We start from the raw sequence: 20,539 nt of genomic DNA, 5'->3' as shown, positions 1-20,539 counted from the left end.
GAAAGGACAGGACAAGAGCTGTTAAAGACTGATAAGAAGGATGTTAGTAACTGCACTAATGAAAAAGAAATAAAATAATTAAATGACCACTGATGAAATTCTAGCAGGAGGATGTGTAAGGATCAGAGTTATAATAAATGAAAGCAGAAAAAGCTGCTATGTCCTGATTATTTTCAAAGTGTGAAACTCATAATAAAAGGAAATAAAATAGGCAGTGGGGAGGTAGAAATATAGAAATAGTTGATAGGACATTCATTCACTGAGTGAAGGGACAGTGACTGCTATTGTGCTAGTCTCCATGCAAATCTTGTCTCTTTTAAGGGAGAAAGGACACAGCTAAGTACTGAGGTTTATAAGAATATTAAGGAATCACAAAAAAAAAAAAAAAAGAGAGAGAGAAAAGGGACAATAGAAATAGTGTCATAGTGCTGACATTCATTCCAGCCACTGTCAGTCTAACATCTTATTTATGAATAAGGCATCATCCACTCTCTCTCAATTCAAACTTGTTCATCACATGTAAACAAGAATTAATTTGTGCCCTAAGTCAAAGGATCTTTTTGTAGGGGGCAGGGAAGTGGTGGAGAACAGGAAGCAATAGACAGAGTTACCTCTGCCAGAAATGTCATCCTACCCAACAGCAAATGACTGAACAACTGCAGTGGAACAGCCTGACTCACCAGAATTTCAAACAAGTCTGAGCAACACATCTCTGCCAAAGCGCTGTTGTCTCACAGCTCTGACAGCCACATGGCTGACATGGGTCCAACAGTCCTGCACAAGGCTGGAATCCTTGGCTAGAGATTTAGGTTGGACCTTATTGACAAGGCATTGCCAGTGTTTCTGAGATTTCTAGCGTTTTTTCATTTCAACCTCATGAGGATGGTTTAATGACATTTTGCTTACACCCAGTAGAATAGAGAAGAAAATACTTCTTCAAAATAGAAATTGTCTTCCCTTAAGATTTCATCTTTTATAAATATAATTTTATCACTTCTACAAACATAACTATTATGTGATGAAGCTACAGCTCAGTTGATGACATAGACAGCATTTCACCCGAAGTGTTTCTAAGTTTTCTGCATTAAGTATTTATCCTTATTTTTGAGATTTATGCTAAGTTCAGAACCAAATTATTACTTTTAAAGTAATAAATAACTGTGAACATTTTTAGGACTAACTGAAGGAGGACTACCTCCCAAAAAGTAGCTTCTCAAGGTTTGTTTCAAGCATGGAGTAATGAAGGCTTAGCACATATTTGCAATTGCAATTGTCACATATAAAACAAGAAAAATTTACATACTAGTCCTGAAATCTCCTGAGATTGCCTTCAGCATGATCCATGACTGTCAGAGTGCAGAGCTGCACAGACACAGCTCAAATATGTCTGCCAGCCCGAAACCACTTGAAGAAAGAGAAGGATTTGGGTGCTGTGGATGTGGCTGCTGGCATTTGGGGATGACAAAACCAGTTAGTGCTTTCTGCAGGCACTGGGCTTTCTGGAGGCAAAGCTGCTGGGCAGCTGGGGTGCAGGCTGCTTGGCAGCACAGCCCTTCTGGAGGGGAATGGGAAATTGCTGTGTAGCTCAGCTGCAGATGGAACCACAGGAATCTCTCACAAGAACTCAGTAGCTCCTTCAAAGGTGCTTTCAACAATTTTGTTTCCCAGACCAGCAAATTAAACAGTGATTGTATGGTGGTTCTCTGCCCTTGAGGCGCACAATGAGTAAGAAAGCTGGCACAATGTACAAAAGCCCTTAAGGATTTTCCCTCATTTCCACACTTGTAAAAAGGTTCATACCTTCTTTAGGAGGAGAGGAGATTTTTAAAAGTCAGGTCTCTTCAGATGAACTTTCATTTACATATGTCATGGTGAGAAGAGTGGTATTTGATGCTGCACCTATTACAGAGGCCATACACTTTCTTTGCTGCCCCATGCTCCCACTCTTCCCTGCTCCCAAGCCAGCAGAGAATGACTAAATTAAAATGAAAGTTGCTCTATCTTAATAGTAATACAAGCACAAGAAAATTGAAGAAACAAATAGCTGGATATCAACATGACTTAGATGGTAATAGTACCTTGTATTCATAAGGGCAGAAAGAGTTTTCATCTTAATCTCCCTTTCTCTCACCTTAATATGATACAGATTAGCAGAAGATCCCAAAGCATGTCAACAGAAACAGTCTTGTACTTTCACATTAAAACTAAAGCAACACTATTTTAACTTTTTCTATTTTTAATCTAAAAGAGCTCCACCATTTCACAGTGAAAAATTATTCCACTTCTAGCTGATCAGAATAGAAAATTATTATGAATAATTAACTTAATTATTGGTGCCTGTTTGCTTGTCTTGCTATGTAGAACATTAAGGACTCCAGACTGATTTTTTTTTTTTTTTGCAAGAGCACATCTCTTTTTATGCCTGTGCATTTTCTGCATGGCAGGTTCAATACATCAGCTGAGCTCCCCTCAGCAAACCAAAGCAGATAGTACAAGATCACATACTAAGGGTCAAGCATGGTATGGCTGGCAGCAGTGGGAACATGATTTCTAAATGCTAGCAATGAAGTAACATTTAAAGAACATGAAAGAATTGCACAGCCCTGCTGTGGGTGGGATATCTATATTTACTTTTCAGCAGCAGGCCTTCAGGAATAATTTGGTCCCGATGAGAGTTTTATTTTTACATTTAAAAAATAAGTTAAGGAAAAGAAGTAAGAACAGTGACAGTGGGTATATTCAACAGCCTGAGAAAGAGAGACAGAGAATCAAAAAAGATAGGTCTGGAGGGGTCTTCAAGAGGTCATTTGGTCCCTCCTTCCACCCTAAAGCAGGATCAGCAACACCTAAATTTGTTCTGACAGACATTTTTTACCCTTTTCTTGAAAATGCCCAGTGAAGTGATTTCTTTTGGCAATCAACTCCCACGCTTAACTATCATTATTGCTAGGAAAATGTTCATAAGATATAGCCTGTGCATGCCTTGGCATACAGTCCTTTTTTAATCCCTGCCTCCACTGGACATTATTAACTCCCTTTCTGAGGCAGCATTTTAAGTATGTGGGAAGATGTAGGGCTAAAAATAAAGAAGACCAAACACTTTTGCAGACAAACATGCATGTTGGCTCTGTAAGGACTATATACTGAAAGAGATGGCTGAAAAACACATTTTGGTTCAGTAGATATAATTGTTTTTCTTAACACAAGCCCTAGAAGTGTCCATTTGATACATAAAGTGCAATGATAGGCTGTGCTTCTTAAGAGACAACAGTGTTACTTTGCATTCATCAACATCATTTGCTGTAAAATGCAGAAATGTTTCTAGGATTTAATTGTGAAGCTAGGATGTTGGAAGTCCTAACTTTCATCTGTGGCTATGTTCCATATAAAGCTAAATCTTGTGTAAAACTGAAACAGATGACTACACACAGGACAAGGATTTTCATGTATGCAAATAAGACAATCATCTAAATGAGGTTGCTGCTTTTCTTTTACAGATTACTGACTTCCAATTTTTTTCTATACCATTGCCAAAAAATCACATTTTGGCTAGAAAATTATAGGCTTTTTCTTTTTTTGCCAAGGTTTACGCCTGGAGAAGAGAATGCTCTGGGGTGACCTTATTGCAGCCTTTCAGTACCTAAAGGGGGCAAGAGAGCTGGAGAGGGACTTTTTACCAGAGCATGTAGTGATAGGACAAGGGGGAATGGCTTCAGATTGAAAAAAGGAAAGTAAGTTTAGAGATTAGATTGGATCTTAGGAAGAAATTCTTAACTATGCCTGTGGTGAGACATGGGAAGAGGTTGTGGATGCCACATTCCTGGAAGTGTTTAAGGCCTGGTTGAACAGGGTTTTGAGCAGCCCGGTCTAGTGAAAGGTGTCCCTGTATATAGTGTGGGGGTTGGAACTAGATGATCTTTAAAGTCCTGTCTAACCCAAACCATTCTATGATTCCATGGATACTCTTTTGCAAGTTTGTTGTGACAGTATGATTGCCTCAAATTTCAGCAAGTAAAGGTAAAAGTACAAGTGGGACAATAACAACAGAATACACCATGGATTACGACAAAATTTTCACTTCTCATCTCAGAGAAACAAGAAATAATATTTATACAAATATGGTAATACTGACCTAACAGATTGTATGTAGCTAGGTGTGGACTAAGAAAGTTAGGCTTTACAATGTGGTAAGTAATGACTGCTCCCAGTGAGACTGTGATATCTAGGGAATCTGTTTCATTACAAGATAAACTGGTGGGGATCATCACAGAAATAGAGAGAAGGAGTGCTCATCCTACCCATGTCCTGGGCAGAGAAATGTAGGACTGTAAAGGCATCCATACCTTTGTGTATAGGGGACACAAAACCCTGAAGGGAAGCTGCCATGGAGCACAAGATATCTCTCATGCCCATAACTGCCTGAATGTGTTTTATAAATCCATCACTAACAACTGTTCATTAAAAGCTCCAAGCTCTAAGTTCCTCCAATAAATCAATATCCTCTCCTCCTTAAATATCATAAACACAAAACAGATGTCAGCTGCCATAAGGAAACCATTGGCTCCTGAAGTATGTCCACCTACTACCTCAAAATAAATATATTTTTAATTGTCTTGCCTTTAAAATTTTTTTCTGACTTATAAATTATTCACAGAACTTAATCATACTTGACACACAAGCTTTAAAAGTGAGAAATATGTCCAACAGCTTCTGCCTAGTTTCAGAGAGAAGGGATTGCAAAAGTATGAATAAAAAGTTAATATCATCAGTAATCAATAATCATGCATCAGTGAATAATACATTCAAATTAATGTCATCAATAATCACACATCAGTGAATATGTGCTGGGAAAGTTACTACCTAGGCCAGTAATAGCTCCAGAATACTTATGTTCCTTAGGCTGCATGTCCAAAGCACATGGAGATGCTTCTGTCTCTTTAATGCAAAATTAAAAGAAAATCCCTGTTCAAGAAAAAGAAACAAAGCACACCTCAAGGAACATGGAAACAATTCCTTTGCTAGCTACAGGTTTGATAAAAATGAAAGAGACTGCGACATGAAACAATTACACCGACTGTACTGAAAACATACTGTAAAACACTAGTAAAAGATTAATCAGACTTATTCCTTTTGTACTAATTAGCAAAGTCATTGTTTCCTAATTGGAAGTCACTCAGCAAGAAAGAAAATTAACAAGCTTCCCTGCAAGTGTCTAAAAATATTCACTGTAATGAAAATGTGGTATTGCACCACCTTTCCCTTCCCCCTGCCTGTGATCTGGATCAGATCACTTTAGCAGAATGAGGACACCACCTCAATTAAAAAAAAAAAAGAAAAGAAAGAAAAAGGAAAAGAAAAAGGAAAGAAAAAGGAAAGAAAATTGAAAGAAAAAGGAAAGATAAAGGAAGTGTGCTTTTGTTTATATGACACTTTTTCCTCCCTGGATATTCTGGAGTATATTATAGTAATATAGAAACACCTCAAAGTAAATAGGCAGTCCTTCCCAGGACTGGGATGGTTTTCATACCTAGAGATTTATGATGTGCTGTATGGTGAAGTGTAGTGTAAGGACATCAGCTCAAATGACAGAACAGCCTGGGCACTGTTTCAGGCTAAAATTATCCATGCAACCCTTGTAATTTCCCTCAGTGCAGACACTTCCCAAGGATCACTTTTAGAAGGACCAGGGGATTTCCTATCTTGAAATATGTCTTATACTAAGTAACAATGGAGTGGTTTGATTTTCCTTCCAAGTCATCCTAGCAGAATTGGTGCTGCAATTCTGTTAGGATTTGTAAGTAATGCAGGTTGACCCTAGCTTGGTATCCTCCAGGAACTGACTTGATCAATTCTCAGGGAGGTGATGTGAAAGTTTGAGTTCAGGATGTATAAATCAGATCTCTCTCTTTCTCCTTGCTCTTGTCACTGCTACTAAGCTTGTTAACAGATTATACCACTTAATTGAGCTTGATAATTTATTGTGATTTGGTTTTCAAAACAATTTTGTCTCCAGACTCCCATAAACATACAAGTAGAAAGTACTTACACTATTTGTATTAACACATAAAAATATAAATGTAGGTGTAGACAACATGCCCCTATTTTGAGATATTTTTTTTGGAATGTCTCTGATAAACTTGAAAGGCAGGAATTGTATTTTAAGTCATCTATGCAGTAAATCATAGGAACAGATGCCACTATGATGGAATTTATTTAGAAAAATACTTTACCATAGGATAAAAAGGAGAAAAGTCTAATGATTATATGCTTACATACTCTCTTCATTATCAGTGGTGAAAATTGGTGAGCATTGAAAAGAGATTTTGGTGTTTATAAGTTTCTCCTAATTGCAGCTGACTTGAAAAAGACCACATGCCTAGTAAAATGCCTAGAAAATATAGATTTGCTAAGAAAAAAACCTAATTTCTGTTCTTCTATCCTTTTTACATAAGTTCTACAAATGCATCTACAAAGTATCAAGGTCATTAAAATTTTCAATTCACTAGTGATCATAGAGTACAACTTGTCTCAGAAAAAATTTTGTGTGTTCAAATATCAGTTCAAAAGAAAAATTCTGCAACTGTATTTAACCCAAAATCCATGTCTACAGATAAATTACTGTTAAGTTTGGTAATATGTTACAAAAAACCCCTCCAAACAAACAAACAAACAAACAAACAAACAAACAAACCCCTCAAATAAAAGATTCAAATGGATGGAGTCCCCACAATAGCAGCAATAATGAGTTAAGCAGAATTTGAATCTGTGTTCTAAGCAATGAGTATGCCTGCAGTGGAGAAGAGGAAAGGGGGAAAATGAAGTAGAAAACCTATGGTGACAGGATCCATCTCTCAGTCCTCTCGTCCTCAATAGAGTTTTGCAGTCCCTTTCATATTCCCTAATTTTTTTGGGCTGGGAAAATGCTGCCATGTTATTCCTTGTGCTGACCCACCAGCTACCTCGCCCATAGCCCTTCAAAAGAACAAAAGTGATGGCTGCAGATCCTTCTTTGCCTTATCCAGCTACAGATCTTGATAAAGCTTTCTGGAACTTCATCTCTTTCAGATTTCAGTCTCTTTAGAAAACTTGGTTACAGTTGCCCAATGGATTTGAGTTACTGGCAGCTGGAGGTGACAGGTTGGCATGTGGACAGCAATGTAATTGCATACTTTTTATCCCAACAATAAACCATGCTAAACATAAGCAAGGTACATATAAGTAGTGAGGGATTATGTCCTGAATCAAGCTCAGCTGTAACAGAATTATCAGTTATCTGCCACCTGCACCTTCTTTGGAAGTTTGCTGACCAGTCCATTTTCAATCTGCCTATAAGTGAAAGATAAACTTTTACCACTTATTAGGAATGGCAAGAAAATACCACCTTTTTTTCCCCAGCTGAATTGGTTTATCTAGACTGTGAAATCTTAAACACCAAGAGCATACTGCCAGCAAAGACAGAGAAAAAAAAATCTGCTTACTTCCTGATAGGATAATGAGAATGCAGCAGCGGAGGTGTGTATTTCAAAATCACAGCAAGCTGTGCTTTATCCAGAACGGTACCACAGCATTTGACACATGTGCTGTAACCACATGGAAACCATGGCAATGGAGGAAAATGGTAGGAGGGAGATTGTACAGTATGGCAGGGAAAAATCCTCGGCAAAACCAAGAAAATAAATTTGTATTATGTAAAGGAGATATGACACAGTTGTTCTGTTCAAAGGTTATTCCTTATATAAAAAGAAACACTGGTAATAATGAAAATACTTTCTTAGAAGAGTAGGCGCATGAGCAATGGTAGGTAGGTAGGTGGGAGGAACAGCGTGGGTTGTGAGACCAATATTAGACTTCAAGGAGTCAGAGAGGAAAAGTCCCAAAAGATGAAAAAATCACTTCAAGAACAACAGTGAAAGCAAAAGGGAACATGTTTTTAAGTTGTTTGCTCTGCCAGAGATGAAAGTGCAGCCAACTAGAGACTGCATACAGCAAACTGAGAAAGGGAGTAGCAGAAAGAAATGCATCAGGAAGATCCCTGACAATTACTGCTGTAGAAACACTGATTTCACAGTGTGCTTTGTTCTTCAGAGACAGAAAAAACCCATAATTAAAGGAGTGAAACACCACTCAGCTTTAGGGTGTTAATAATACCCTTCGAGGTCAACTAGAAGGTCCACTAGTGACAGTAAAAGGCTGCCTGCTGCCTGGAGCAGGCTTTGGCTCATTTCCACAAAGCTCTTATTCAGGTGCAAATTGAACTCAAGTCAACAGCAAGCTAAGGAAATAACTTGTTATCACACAATTGCTTGATGACCTATATTCAGTGAGTTAGGGGCCCTGGATGAGTCTCTGTCTAACACACCTGCAAAACTCTGACTCAACTCTCAGGGTAATCAGGGTAGCCATGGGATGAAAAACTAATGTCATTGTGAAGGTCAAGTCACACTATTAAGAAAGTATGAAGAAGTCTGCAAACAAAGACCTAGCTTAACAGAAGACTTAAATTCCCAGAGCAAGCATTCAGCTGTTTCTCATAAAACCCCCAGAAATTACCATGTTCAGCGGAAAGTAATGAAAGCACTGCATAATTATGTATTACACAAATTGTCTCTGAAAGTGAAAGGTTTCTCAGGAAGATATATTTCTTTAAAATATCAGCATAGATTAAAAGAAATAATTCTATTTCATCCCAATTTATGATGAAAAACCATTGAAAAAGAGAAGTTATTTCATGCTTTCTCCTCTTTTTTGTTTTACTGCCATTTACCATTTTCCCTTCCTTCTTCTACTCCATGATTTACATCCTACTTCTGCACAGCTCCTAAACTTACATGAATTTTACAGAGTGCAGCTTAAAGTTTGGCACATTCCTAAAAGCTTTCCCAAATAGGAAAGAATTAAAAAACATGGGAAATTAAGTATTTATACAAGCACTTTGCTGAATTAAAATCACTTGAAAGCTAAAAGCTTCTGCTGCCTCTGGTCTGACATCCTCCATGGGTGAACAGTGACATGCAGGACTTTTGATTTTTCATAAATCGATATTTTTTTGCAAATCTTGTATATACAGAGAACAGAAATGACCAAGAGCAAATACACTCATTGTGATGCATTGAGCTTCACATATACTATGGAACTCTGGAAAGCATGCTTCTAAAAACTCAAAAAGAATAAGCTCTGTGTCTGAAAGTGTGCCCATGCATGAAGCCTGGCTGGATGGAGTTTGTGGTGGTAAATAACATTCATGTTCACCTTGCAGAGGTTGTAATAACTGATTTCACAGGAGGAGTTTTGGCTCGGGAAAGGATGTGGTAAATTCTTCTGGAAGATGAAAGGAATCACTGGATCCCTTGAGCAAAAGGCAGCTAGATTATGAAAATCCCTGCACAAAATGAGATTTCTTTCTCCTTTGGTCACTAATAGAAAGACAGAGAAGAAGCAATCTCAGGCTTCCCTTGAGACAAATTCAGGCAGGCTGTGATGGGGAGCTGCAGTAAGCTTGCTTTTTTTCTGCTGGCCTATTCATCACTGATGTCAAGAGCATGACATTCTTAACAAGGATCAAAGTTTTCTCTAAAATCTGTTTCTCTGATAAGGTCTCTGGAAAAAAATGGGGTAGAGTAGGACAAGGAAGGAGAAAAAATTAATCAGGGAAGTGCAGGAGTCTTTTGTCACTGATCATGTATACCAGAAGAGATAGAGATCCTTTTTGTTTTTCCCCCCCATTTTAAAGCTACAGCCTTAGGCGAGTTATACTAAGATTGGGTTATTTTTGGTCCAGTGAACTATGATTCATGATTATAGCTACGAATTTTAAAAAAGACAGAGACAATTGTTGATTTTAAATCCACACTATTTTCTTTTATGGATATAATTCATTTTCTTGGTTTAAGGGACCTTTCCATTTTAGAATCAATTAAAATAAAACATTAACACAAAATTGTCCATTTTTGCAACTTTCCTGACAATCTGGGTGGCTTTTTTAAAGGCCCAAATAAAGAAAAACAGATAGTGACATTTAAAAAAACCCAGAAACTCAAGATTCCTTTTGGCTAAAGCTTTCATAAACAATTAAAAAAATTCCAGTTTTGGTTCTCTACAAAATACAGTGCAATTCTGAGTGGAAAACATGGGTTTTTCTACTTTCAGATGGTCTTCATTCTTTTTAATTAAATGTCAGGTTCTGTCTGGAGTTGCAAAGACTATCTTAGGTCTAATTTCAAATGCTGAGTATATATAAATACACAGTTACACAAAGGTTTTGCAGGCCAAAGCTGTATTTTAGCAAAGCATTCAAAGAGAGCACCTACTGTACATACCTGGGTGCTCACTTAACACTAACAGGTTAAAATACTTTGCAAACTCATAGTGCAGGTTTCTTTTCAGAATAACATTGAATTCCACTCCCAGATTCACTCTTGTTAAAGAAAAAAAAACCTTGCAGAAATAAGCATGATGGAACACACTTGTTCAAAAACGTTCCTGAACTGGTAGTTAGAAATAAGAGAAGAAACAAACATAGGACACACAGGAAATGTAAAGAGAAGAAGCAAACATAGAAAATGTATGTCTTAATGGAGAGCTGTAGGTGATACAGCAGAACCTGGTCTTACTTGAGGGTGGTGAGCTCAGTAAGGGATGGCTGGGTGGCCTTGAGATAACTCTCTCTCCGTGCAGCAATCTTTGGAGATGGCTTCGGACTTGTGTCCGAGTCTCCGCTGTCATCGTCCCCCATGGCTTTGATGTAACTGCCACTGCGCATCCGGCGGCAGGGAATCTCGTCATCCTTTCCTCGTGGAGTGTAGCCAGACCATTCATCTTGAGGAACCTGAAATGATGAACACAATTCTCTTGTTAGCACGCTCCTCCCTGATGTTATTGGTAAGCCACAACAGAGCCATAACAAAAACTCTGATGGCCAAAGGCCTTTTCTTGATCTCATTTGACCATGGGTTGCTGTTGCAACGGAGGCCCACTTCTCACCCTGCAGAGGCACAAGCAACTCTGGAGATCTCTGCTATTTTCCATTCCTTATCTGGGAAGCTTCTAGCAAATATGCTGACATAGAAGGCTTGGTTATGTTTAATATCGGACTGGAGAAATCTTGGGTGTTTTCAGCTATTTTCATTCAAAGCCTTTATAAACCAGATCAGACTATTTTTAGTTCAGCTCAACATACTGAACGTCTTTGGGGAGGCACCAAAGCTGAAATACAAATCCCTATATGACAATCTTTTCTGACAGAATGTACACAGGAACACTCACCAGGATGATTTTGGCTCAAGATACATTTCAAACTAGTGGAGCTGTGCACTAATTATCACAAAAGTAGGTTTGTAAGTGTGAAATTTTACTAGTATTGCTTCTATAGCTTAATTGGTGCAACTGCACACCTGCAGCTTGCAGTGAGCCTCCTTTTGAATTCTGTGTGCCTGAGTCTCATAACCCTTTATTCCCTTCTTTTTCTTCTTCTTAATGATGTGCATTATTTCTCTTGATCTGAAGTCAGTGCTGTCCCTTCTTTGTATTGGAAATCTGGAACAGTGGGAATGTGCATTCATGAGATTTTGAGACATGACAAAGGACAGTCCAAGAACAGAGTGCTCTTGCCCTCCCATTGTCTCCTTTCCTTTGCTCCCAGGGCTTCTGACCATGTAAACCAGCATCCTCCTCTTTCCTGTAACTGCAGAAACAACATGCAGTGGAGCAGGGTCTTTGAAGCTGTTTTGCAGAAACACTGTTTTTATCTAAAGATGAATCTGCAAAAGGGATTTTTAGTAAACAAATATTGTGTTAGACTTAAATACAAGCAGTTGTGAATTTTTGCTGCTTCTCTGATTCTTCTCAGTGAATCAACTTTATAAAACAGCCAGAGCTATAATGCTCAGAAAACCTTACAAGCCAGATTAAATAAGGAGGCATGAATCTAGGTTACTAAATTTGTCTTGCAACTTACAAGTACTCTCACCTACCAGAATAATCTTTTCTATGAGAAGTTTGTTTTTCATCAACATTTACCTTCACCTGAGGATCTTGTGAATCCCACTGCAGATTTCAGCTAGAGCATGTACGTGCCAGTTTGTTTAGACAATCAAAGCTAAAACATTGGAATGCTTGCTAATGGCTTTGCTGTTGATTCCCACTACAAACATAAGTGTAAGTCCAGAGGCTGTAAGGCCTTTCAAATCTTACTGTTAATGCAAATACATTTTTATGGCCTTTTGTCAATCCATAATGCTATAAACTGCAACCCTAAATCCACTCTGCTATACAAAGGAACAAAATATTTAATGGTCCTAAGCACATATAGGCTTATTACTAGTTATAATTAATTAATTATATTATTTTATTAATTAAACTATTCACAGCCTATGTCTGATGATTTCAAAACCCAAGACCATGCCAACCTTCTTCCTTCATTGATTTTTCTTTTCCTGCTTCTGACATAATGATTTAGGGCCTTCCTTAAGCTGCCAGGCTCAAAGTCTTTCTTTCCTCTTGTGTTCTCCTCTCCCCATTCTCTCTTGGTCAAGTCCAGCCTTGAAACTCACTTGGACCTTCATTATTTTCCTCAAAGGATTGAGGATTAATCCTGCAGATCTAGTCTAGATTACACCGTTATCAATATTCTTTCTTAAGACCCACTCTTCCTTTTCAGGACTTAGTTGTTCTCAAATGCTCCATGCTTTATTTAACTAATTCTTTCCTTGTGCCTTTTAAAAGTAAATTTCCATGTTGTCTTTAAATATCCTCCAGTTAATGGCTCTACAATTCTTATCTTCCATCAGCATGCAAAGTTTGTTGTTGTGGGTTTGGGATTTTTTTTTGCTCTGTGTGTGTGTGGTTTTTTGTTTGGCTTATTTTAAACATTTTTTTTTCCTGGGCTACAAGAATCTAAGTTCCTTTAGGCAGGAATATAGTTCTAAGTCCAGTTTTCTTACTGAATGATGACATGCAGAATTGTGCATTTATAGGATATTACTGAATAAATACTCATAGCAACACTTGAAATATTCTTCTAGGAAAGGGTAAAGCTTTAACTAAGACTAAGAGTACCAAGTACAAACAAAATCTACTGGAAGAACAGCATTGAATGAACAGCTCAAATATTTTCCCACATTAAAAAAAAATTAAAAAATAAAAGGAAGAAGAAGAAATGTTTCCATTCTGTGGCTTCTAAGCTTATGCCTAGACAACAGGTCTGGACAGCTGATGCGTTCAAAATGAAGGTAACCCTCAGTAGCAATTTTGATTTTTGATATAGAAGAGTAGAGAGTATTTACATTCCTCCCTTAGCCACTCACGACAGACAGAGTATAACATTTTTTTCAGGTCTTACTCTTGCATTAGTTCTAGACCTAGAACATCATCAAGCAGTGAGTATACAATCTATAATTCATACCACCTCTCCCCCACATTTTGGAACCTACAGCCTCTGCTTGTCAGTGTAAAACCTTGACTTTTCAAATCACTCATACAAAAAAGAGTTTAAGACAGGTTTAGTAAAATCAAGCTCTGCTGACATTTTGATGGCATGCTCAGACTTCAGTCAGCAGTTTAAAACCTCTGTTGGTGTATTTCCAATAAGTTTTCAGGCAGCTACTGGGTATCAAAGTCATAGTATGTAGACAATCTGTGAATTCTCAGAGGATGTGAACTTTGATCTGTTTAATATTTTATTCATTATGCTTTAATTGAAGATCTTTGCTTTTCCTCATTAAGATAAATCTGTGAATTATTCTTTAATGCACTAAACAAACTATGTTAGTATACTGTTAAGGTTGGTGCCTTTAAAAGTACAATGTTTATACAGCACCCATAATTCAGGTAAGCTGAACACTTGTAGTTTTATTAAATAATAGATCCACTGTTAAATTTAATGCCATAGTTTATAGGTGCAACACAAGTGAAGAGATATAATTACTGTGGAAGCCCTTACTTTGGAATTATTGAGTTCTGTTATCAATAACCTCACTTATAAGTACAAGACCTTTTATCCCAAAGCTTCTCAAAATTATTCAGATGCAATAGGCCAGGTTTTGAATGCTGGTTGCAATGGATTTACCCCAAAACTTTCTATTTACACATGCAAACACTGTGTACCATGATGAGGTTTGAGCACATTGCTCTAGTCCCTCAATTTGTGTGATGTGATTGGAAGTTCCCAGTTTGAGCTCTGCTCCTATCAGTGAGGGGAGCAATCACTGAAAAACAACAGCTATGTTTTTAGTAGCTTTTCCACTTTTTAAAAAACACTAGCTGCAGAGAAAGAAAGCTGAGCTGTTCACACTGAGATCAGGACAAAGCAGCCTCAGTGAGTGCCACAAACCCACTGGCTGGTTTGGGTATTGGAAGTCACCTGCATGTGCAAAACTAAAGAAAATAACACAAAAGTGACCCAACTTCCATTTCCATACTATGGGTTTAAGGGTAAACCCTGTATGTGCCAAAGAGAAAAGAATGGCTGTGCTTAAAAAGCCATCCAGATTCAGAGAACAGACTAAAATGCCAACCCAGACATGCTTCTAATTTCACAGAACTCACTGAGGAATCCAGAGTATTTGTACAAACTACCTCACCTGCCTAGACAAAGCTGCAATACAAGAATGCAATGGAAATTTGATTAAAAAGCTGTTTTAGTTAAAGATTGACCATGAGGTGTTTTTGCAGGTAATAAAGTTTGTTTTTTTTTTCCCCTAAATATTGTTATTACTCTTTTATCTTGTTTGTTTGTTTACAGTAAAATTTCAGTATATAATTGATTTTGTAGATGAAAATTTGGGTCCAGCTCCCCTTTATTTTATTTTTTCATATTTCTTATATTACATTCACAAGAGCAAGAAACCCTGATTTCAAAATTTGGTTTAGGCATCATATAATTGATAAAGAGCATTTGCAGGGTAAAGAAACACTTTAGAAGTTCTGTCTCAGCTATTAACAGTTGCAATATCTTTTATGAAAGGGTGTCTCTCTGTGTCCTCCTTGAGTAGGACAAACAACCCTTAAAGCTCAGCATTTCCTTTCATTTCAGGCAGATAAAATAATGCCATCATTCTAATACTGCTGTGCCTGTAGTCAAATACCTCAAGCAATACCTACTAAAAGAAGTGACCTGATTTTCAGAGTGCTTTTTTGGTCCCTAAAAAGTATTGGCTGTAACAGACGTGGCTGTAACAGCTCATGCAGACAGTGCAGTTCACTGTCGCAACAAAATGTTTCATATTATGAGAAAAAAGTAAAACATAAATCCCTCTCCAAAATGAAAACTGCAAGAATAATCAGATTATTTCATACATTCTGTTTCTACACATATGGTACTAAACATCCTGCAGTGTGATTTTTTTCTGTTGGTCTGGAAAAAATGCAGGGAGAAATGTCTATGTGAACCTCCAGTTCTCTTATTTTTTTCAAGTATGGGGTCTGCACAAATGTTCCCACAGGCTCTTACTTTATTTGAATGGCCACTATTATGCCTTGCAAGGTCACACAAGTGCAAAAGCACTGTATCTTCTGCCTTAGAGGATTAATGGGATTAAGACTGACATACTTGAGATAAAGCTGTTTCATGCTTTTAAGAAAATCATATTATCCAATTACCTTGGCAATACCATTTTTCTAGTATCAGAATATCAAGAGAGATCATAACTTGCATGATTGTTTTAACTCTCATGAAAAAGGGGGAAGAGCTAAATTCAGATCTAACAATGAACATTGTTTTTATTAAAATTGAACTATTACTATTCACCCTATTGAAGTAATAATGATCCTGGAAACATTTCATTCTCTAAATTTTTAAGCTCATGTACAAATCTTTACAAGCCTAAAAATCAAGAATGTACTTCACTTATAGAAAAGGCATAGTGAAACAGAACAACATTACTACTTGAATAGAGATAGAAAATATTCAGCAAAGGCCTCTGAACATGCAGCTTACTGAAACTTAAAACTTCGGCAAACCCCTGGCAATAAATTGCTACATGTATGAACACTAAGCCTGACAACAATTTCTTTCTTTTGATTAAATGGCTGATAAAACATTCTTTTGTAAACAGAGCAGACGATAAAGATGAAGTCCTGCTAATGGCCAACATCTTACCTGGATTTAGCATCATTTAGTGTATAGATTACCTGTCCCAATTTTAAAATAAATTTATGCTGCTGTGCAAATGTTCACACTTTGTCATTAGCCAGGTTGTACTGACTTGTCACTTCCTTAAATGCATTTTTTGATATAAAGGAACTGGATTTTTTAATAGACAGCATAGGACCCCTAATAAAGAAACAAAACAAACTGGCATACTGGCCCCACAGCTTTCAAATATTCATAAGCTCACATGTAGTAGTATGTGAAATAAGGCCAGATTGTAAAGACAAGGGTAAAGAAAACATTTTTTAAAAATTCAGTTTCTAATCAATTAAATTAGAATAGCTAATTTTCTTTACTTCTTAAATTTTAAATTTTTTTGCCCCCCAAACAGTTATTAACTTACCTTGCTGGATGAAATAGCAAACAGACTGTCTCTATAGCAAATTAAGTTCATTATTGATCTCTAGTTTTCTTTGGTTTATTGCAGCTGAAATCATTAAAGCTTCTCCCTGTGCTTTGCCAAAGCAATGTGGATGACTACAGAAGTAAACAAAAGGACTGGAAGGAGTGGCTAACCATCACTCACAGCAGTAGACTTGTAACTTTAGCTTTCTATTAGTATGCAAATACTTAATGAAATGAAATCTCACAACTGAAGAACAATGCCTAATGACTGCTCAGTGCAGATTTTTCAAACCCATGCAATTTGGTCTTCTTAGCCATTATTATGCCTCTTCTGCATGCTGCAAAGGAAGTTTCAATTGCCATCTTCCACTTGCTGAGCCTATTCCAAGCAGTCATGAATATTGAATTAATCAGACCAATAAGGATGAGTAGCATTCCTTTCTATCAGTGTGCATATGTTAATAATCATTGAAGTATACCAAAAAAAAAAAAAAAAAAAAAGAAAAAGAAAAAGGAAGCCTTAGAAAGCAGAAAGAAAAATATATGTTTAATGAGCCTTAAGTGTTTTCAAAAAGGCAGTCAGGAGGGTTGCCTTTATTTAGGATAAATTTAATAGGCTCAGTATCTGCAGCAACATTTGCTTTAGCTTGTACTATTTGAGCAATCATGTTCTACCATAAATAAATTTAATTTAGCTGACTTATCTCAATTTTGTTTTACAAGAAAGGAATTAACCCAGAACCAAGACCTGTCCAAGACAGAGCATTACTTCCTCTATCCTGTGCCCACGCCTTGCATCAAACCTGGACAAACAGGGTGAAGAACTGAAATCTTCCTTCACATAACAGTAGTTTGGAAAGTCTTCTAAACCAGTATGAATCTTGAGAGAATCAGCCAATAGACAAAATTCTTCAAGCACCACTCCAGTTTACGATGCCCATTCACCAAAAGGTGTCTTGACCATTGGCTCATCAATCTGATTTACATTCTATTTTATGATGAGGAATGTGTGTCTTCTAAATGAAATTACCACGTCTTGATTCCAGATAAATATTTCTCCTTCTGCTTTATGTGTAAAAGTCCAACCAACCACGACGAGGGGCACGCCGATACAATGATTCCATCCACTGCCACGCAAGTTTGCCACCCGTGAACACCTTCTGCAGAAAGGAAGCCAAACAGCAACTAGCACGTCCATTAGCTGAGGTGAACATGACTGAAGGTCACAGAGCAGGGCTCTTGGCCAGGACCTCAAACTAGAGCTGCTCCAGTGATACTCATGGATGATGTTCTCCAGTGGCAGAGGGCAGACATTCATTCTCATCTTTCGCAGTACCCTTGAAGCATTCAGCGCCATTGGTTATGATGACATATGTTTTCTCGGCCAGTTAAGGATGACAAGACGACTGCTAACACAAATACCAATCCTTGAAAGGACACTTTCAATGACCAGCAGCAGAAAAATGTTCATTTCTTCTTTATATCTTCTTTTGAGGTGAGTCACTTCAACAGCTGCATGCAGTGACTGGTTGGCATCCAAAGCAATACTGGTAGATGAGATGCCATTTTACCTTTCTTTCTCTGCACACAGGCACAAGCCTGCTATGAAGCAGACAGCAGGAGACTGGCTAGTGGGTGGAGAACATGTAGCTGAATCTGTATCCTTGGAAGAAAACAGATGTGGTGGGGAGAGCATTTTGAGAAGCAGCCCTTATGCTGTTTCTTTTGGCTGACTGTAACTCAGTAATCTCTGGTGCTTTGCTAATGTGCTCTCACAGGCAGCAGCTCCAAAGTGATACCCCTAAATTGCCATCTCCTGCTGGCTGTTGGCTTCTGTCACATTTTAGTGGCCAGCAGACACACTTCACTGACACTTTTACAATGATTTCTTTCCAATTACAGCAATGCTATACACCTGTGAAATAAGCTTTCATTTGGCTGTAAGGAAACTGTCCTGGTTCCAGAACATCATAGTGTGTCTTCTCAGCCACTCCAAATGGTCACCAAATGGTCACCTGTGTTCTACAGTAGTGCCCCATAGGATATGAAATCAAGGTCATAGTCCTGACTCTCATCAGGTGGAAACTGAATTGCTACAGACCAGGAAACCTCAAAAATTTCCTGACAAACTGGTTAGCAGGTTGGGGTTATGTCAGCAAAGCAAAATTAGACACAAACTTATTTGCATAAAAGACTCCTGGACACAATTCAGAGTCTGTATTTGGAAGCCCTGGCCCTACAGAACTGTCACAATGCCTAATCTGTATTTCCCACAAATTCCCAAGCTATGGCCATTATTCATATTACCCACCTCTCAATTTTAAAACTATTCTGAGAATAGTTTTTTCAGTGTTAATATGCTTACATACTAGTTCATTTTAATATTCAAGAGCATTTAAGAATTTTCAAATGTTTTCATGATTATTGCATTACCTGGAAGTTGACCTAGAATACATTAAAACATTTGACACTTTATTTCCCACTTGCCCAATTTGTTTCACTAGGTTTACTAAGAATTAGCTCATGAACTCATAAAAAACCCCTTGAAACTTACACCTCATATACTCTGTAGTTCTGACTGGAAAATTGGAAGAGAAATAACATGTGCTTCATTAATTTTCAATTTATAACAAAATATGAGCCAAAAAAGGAATCAGTTACATGAAAAATAGAAGATCTATATTAATGGATGTTAATACAACTTTCACATATATATATATATATATATATGAGGTAGATGTAATGATATTCTGGAAGATTAATTTGAATATGGTAGCTGCATCTGAAATGCAAACGCCACAAATGAGGAAAACACAAACTGAAAATGCAGAAAAACTTGCATAGATAAACTTAGTATAACAGATCTAACATAAATTGCTGTGTCATAGGGATAAACACTCAGAAATGTAAGGTTCAGTATTAACAAATCACATTACACTGACTGGTCCTTATTAGCACCCTGACCCTTAGGTCTATTTGGTCATCCATGGACACAGGCAACAAAAAGAGGCTGTCTGGGACTGGAATTCAGCTTTCCTAAGAAACTGTGCCTTGTCCTGAGACTGGAAAACAAGTCATTTGGATAATGAGTTTCTCAGCACTACACACTGTGTACCAATGCACATTACAGGCAACCTTCACCCAGGAAACTGAGTGCAGTACTAACCAGAACCCTTTGCCACCAGAAAATTCTCATTGCACCCAGAGACTTGGTTTATATTTTTAATAGTATTTCTCACAGTATCCCACCAAAGGACAAGCAAAGCAAATGTGGAGGCTGAATGACTGCACTGTTGCCCCCACCTTCTGTGCTTCAGTTTTCAGAAGTAAAATTTCCATCCTTAGCCTCAAGTGTCTGACACAACTGATATGAGTCTCATCAGTTGCAATGAAAACTTATTACTGACCCATATAAGAAAAGAAAATTAATCTGAAAATCATCATTCTTTGTATTTTTCTCAGTCTCTTAACAAATGGACCAAGGACAACAGGAATGGTAATTACAGGGAATATTAAATGGCAAAACTATAATCAGAGACAAACTCTGCAGTGTATTTGATACACTATTAGCTCCAAAAATCATGAATTCATAGAAAACAAGAGTGCCAGAAATATCTCCCCGTGTATTTAGACCCTATTGTTTGCAGCAAAGGACTGCTGCGTACATGTTGTCTTTGATATCTTGGTTAATTTAATTTTTTTTTCCAGAGCAGAAGCTAGCAGAGAAGTAGAGGCTGTCCACTGCTTTAAAATTTTTTCTTTCAAGGGAGGAAAACCATCTTGAAGAAGCATTTTGATAAAACATGAACAATTCCTTCTCACCATCCTTCGCTATAGTCCAACTGTAAAGCTGGATCAAATAGCACTTTCCTGAAATAAAAATCAGCTCATAAAAAGAACCTTATCTTTCTACTATCCAGCTGCTCACTCTTGAAAAGAGAAATAGAAGATAAAAATGCAATTCCATTCCCAAAATGTGGGTAAGAGGAAAAGATTTGCTTGACAGTCTTTAGACCATTCTAGGACAATATCTGTTTCTGAAGATGCACA

At 37.5% G+C, this 20,539-nt stretch overlaps 1 protein-coding gene across 1 annotated transcript in view; it reads right to left on the bottom strand.

The window, feature by feature from the left end:
* The window catches only part of LOC132326056 (disks large-associated protein 1-like), a 156,414-nt gene that overhangs the window by 20,412 nt on the left and 115,463 nt on the right, over window positions 1-20,539 (bottom strand). The window contains exon 3 of the mRNA XM_059843791.1: window positions 10,611-10,825. Within this exon, the coding sequence (XP_059699774.1) occupies window positions 10,611-10,825 (215 nt within the window). The remainder of the gene's footprint in view (window positions 1-10,610; window positions 10,826-20,539) is intronic.

The sequence above is a fragment of the Haemorhous mexicanus genome, chromosome 1, assembly GCF_027477595.1.
Source record: "Haemorhous mexicanus isolate bHaeMex1 chromosome 1, bHaeMex1.pri, whole genome shotgun sequence".
Lineage (NCBI taxonomy): Eukaryota > Metazoa > Chordata > Aves > Passeriformes > Fringillidae > Haemorhous > Haemorhous mexicanus.
Note: the sequence above shows the minus strand (reverse complement) of the source record. Positions and strands in the feature narration are given on the sequence as shown.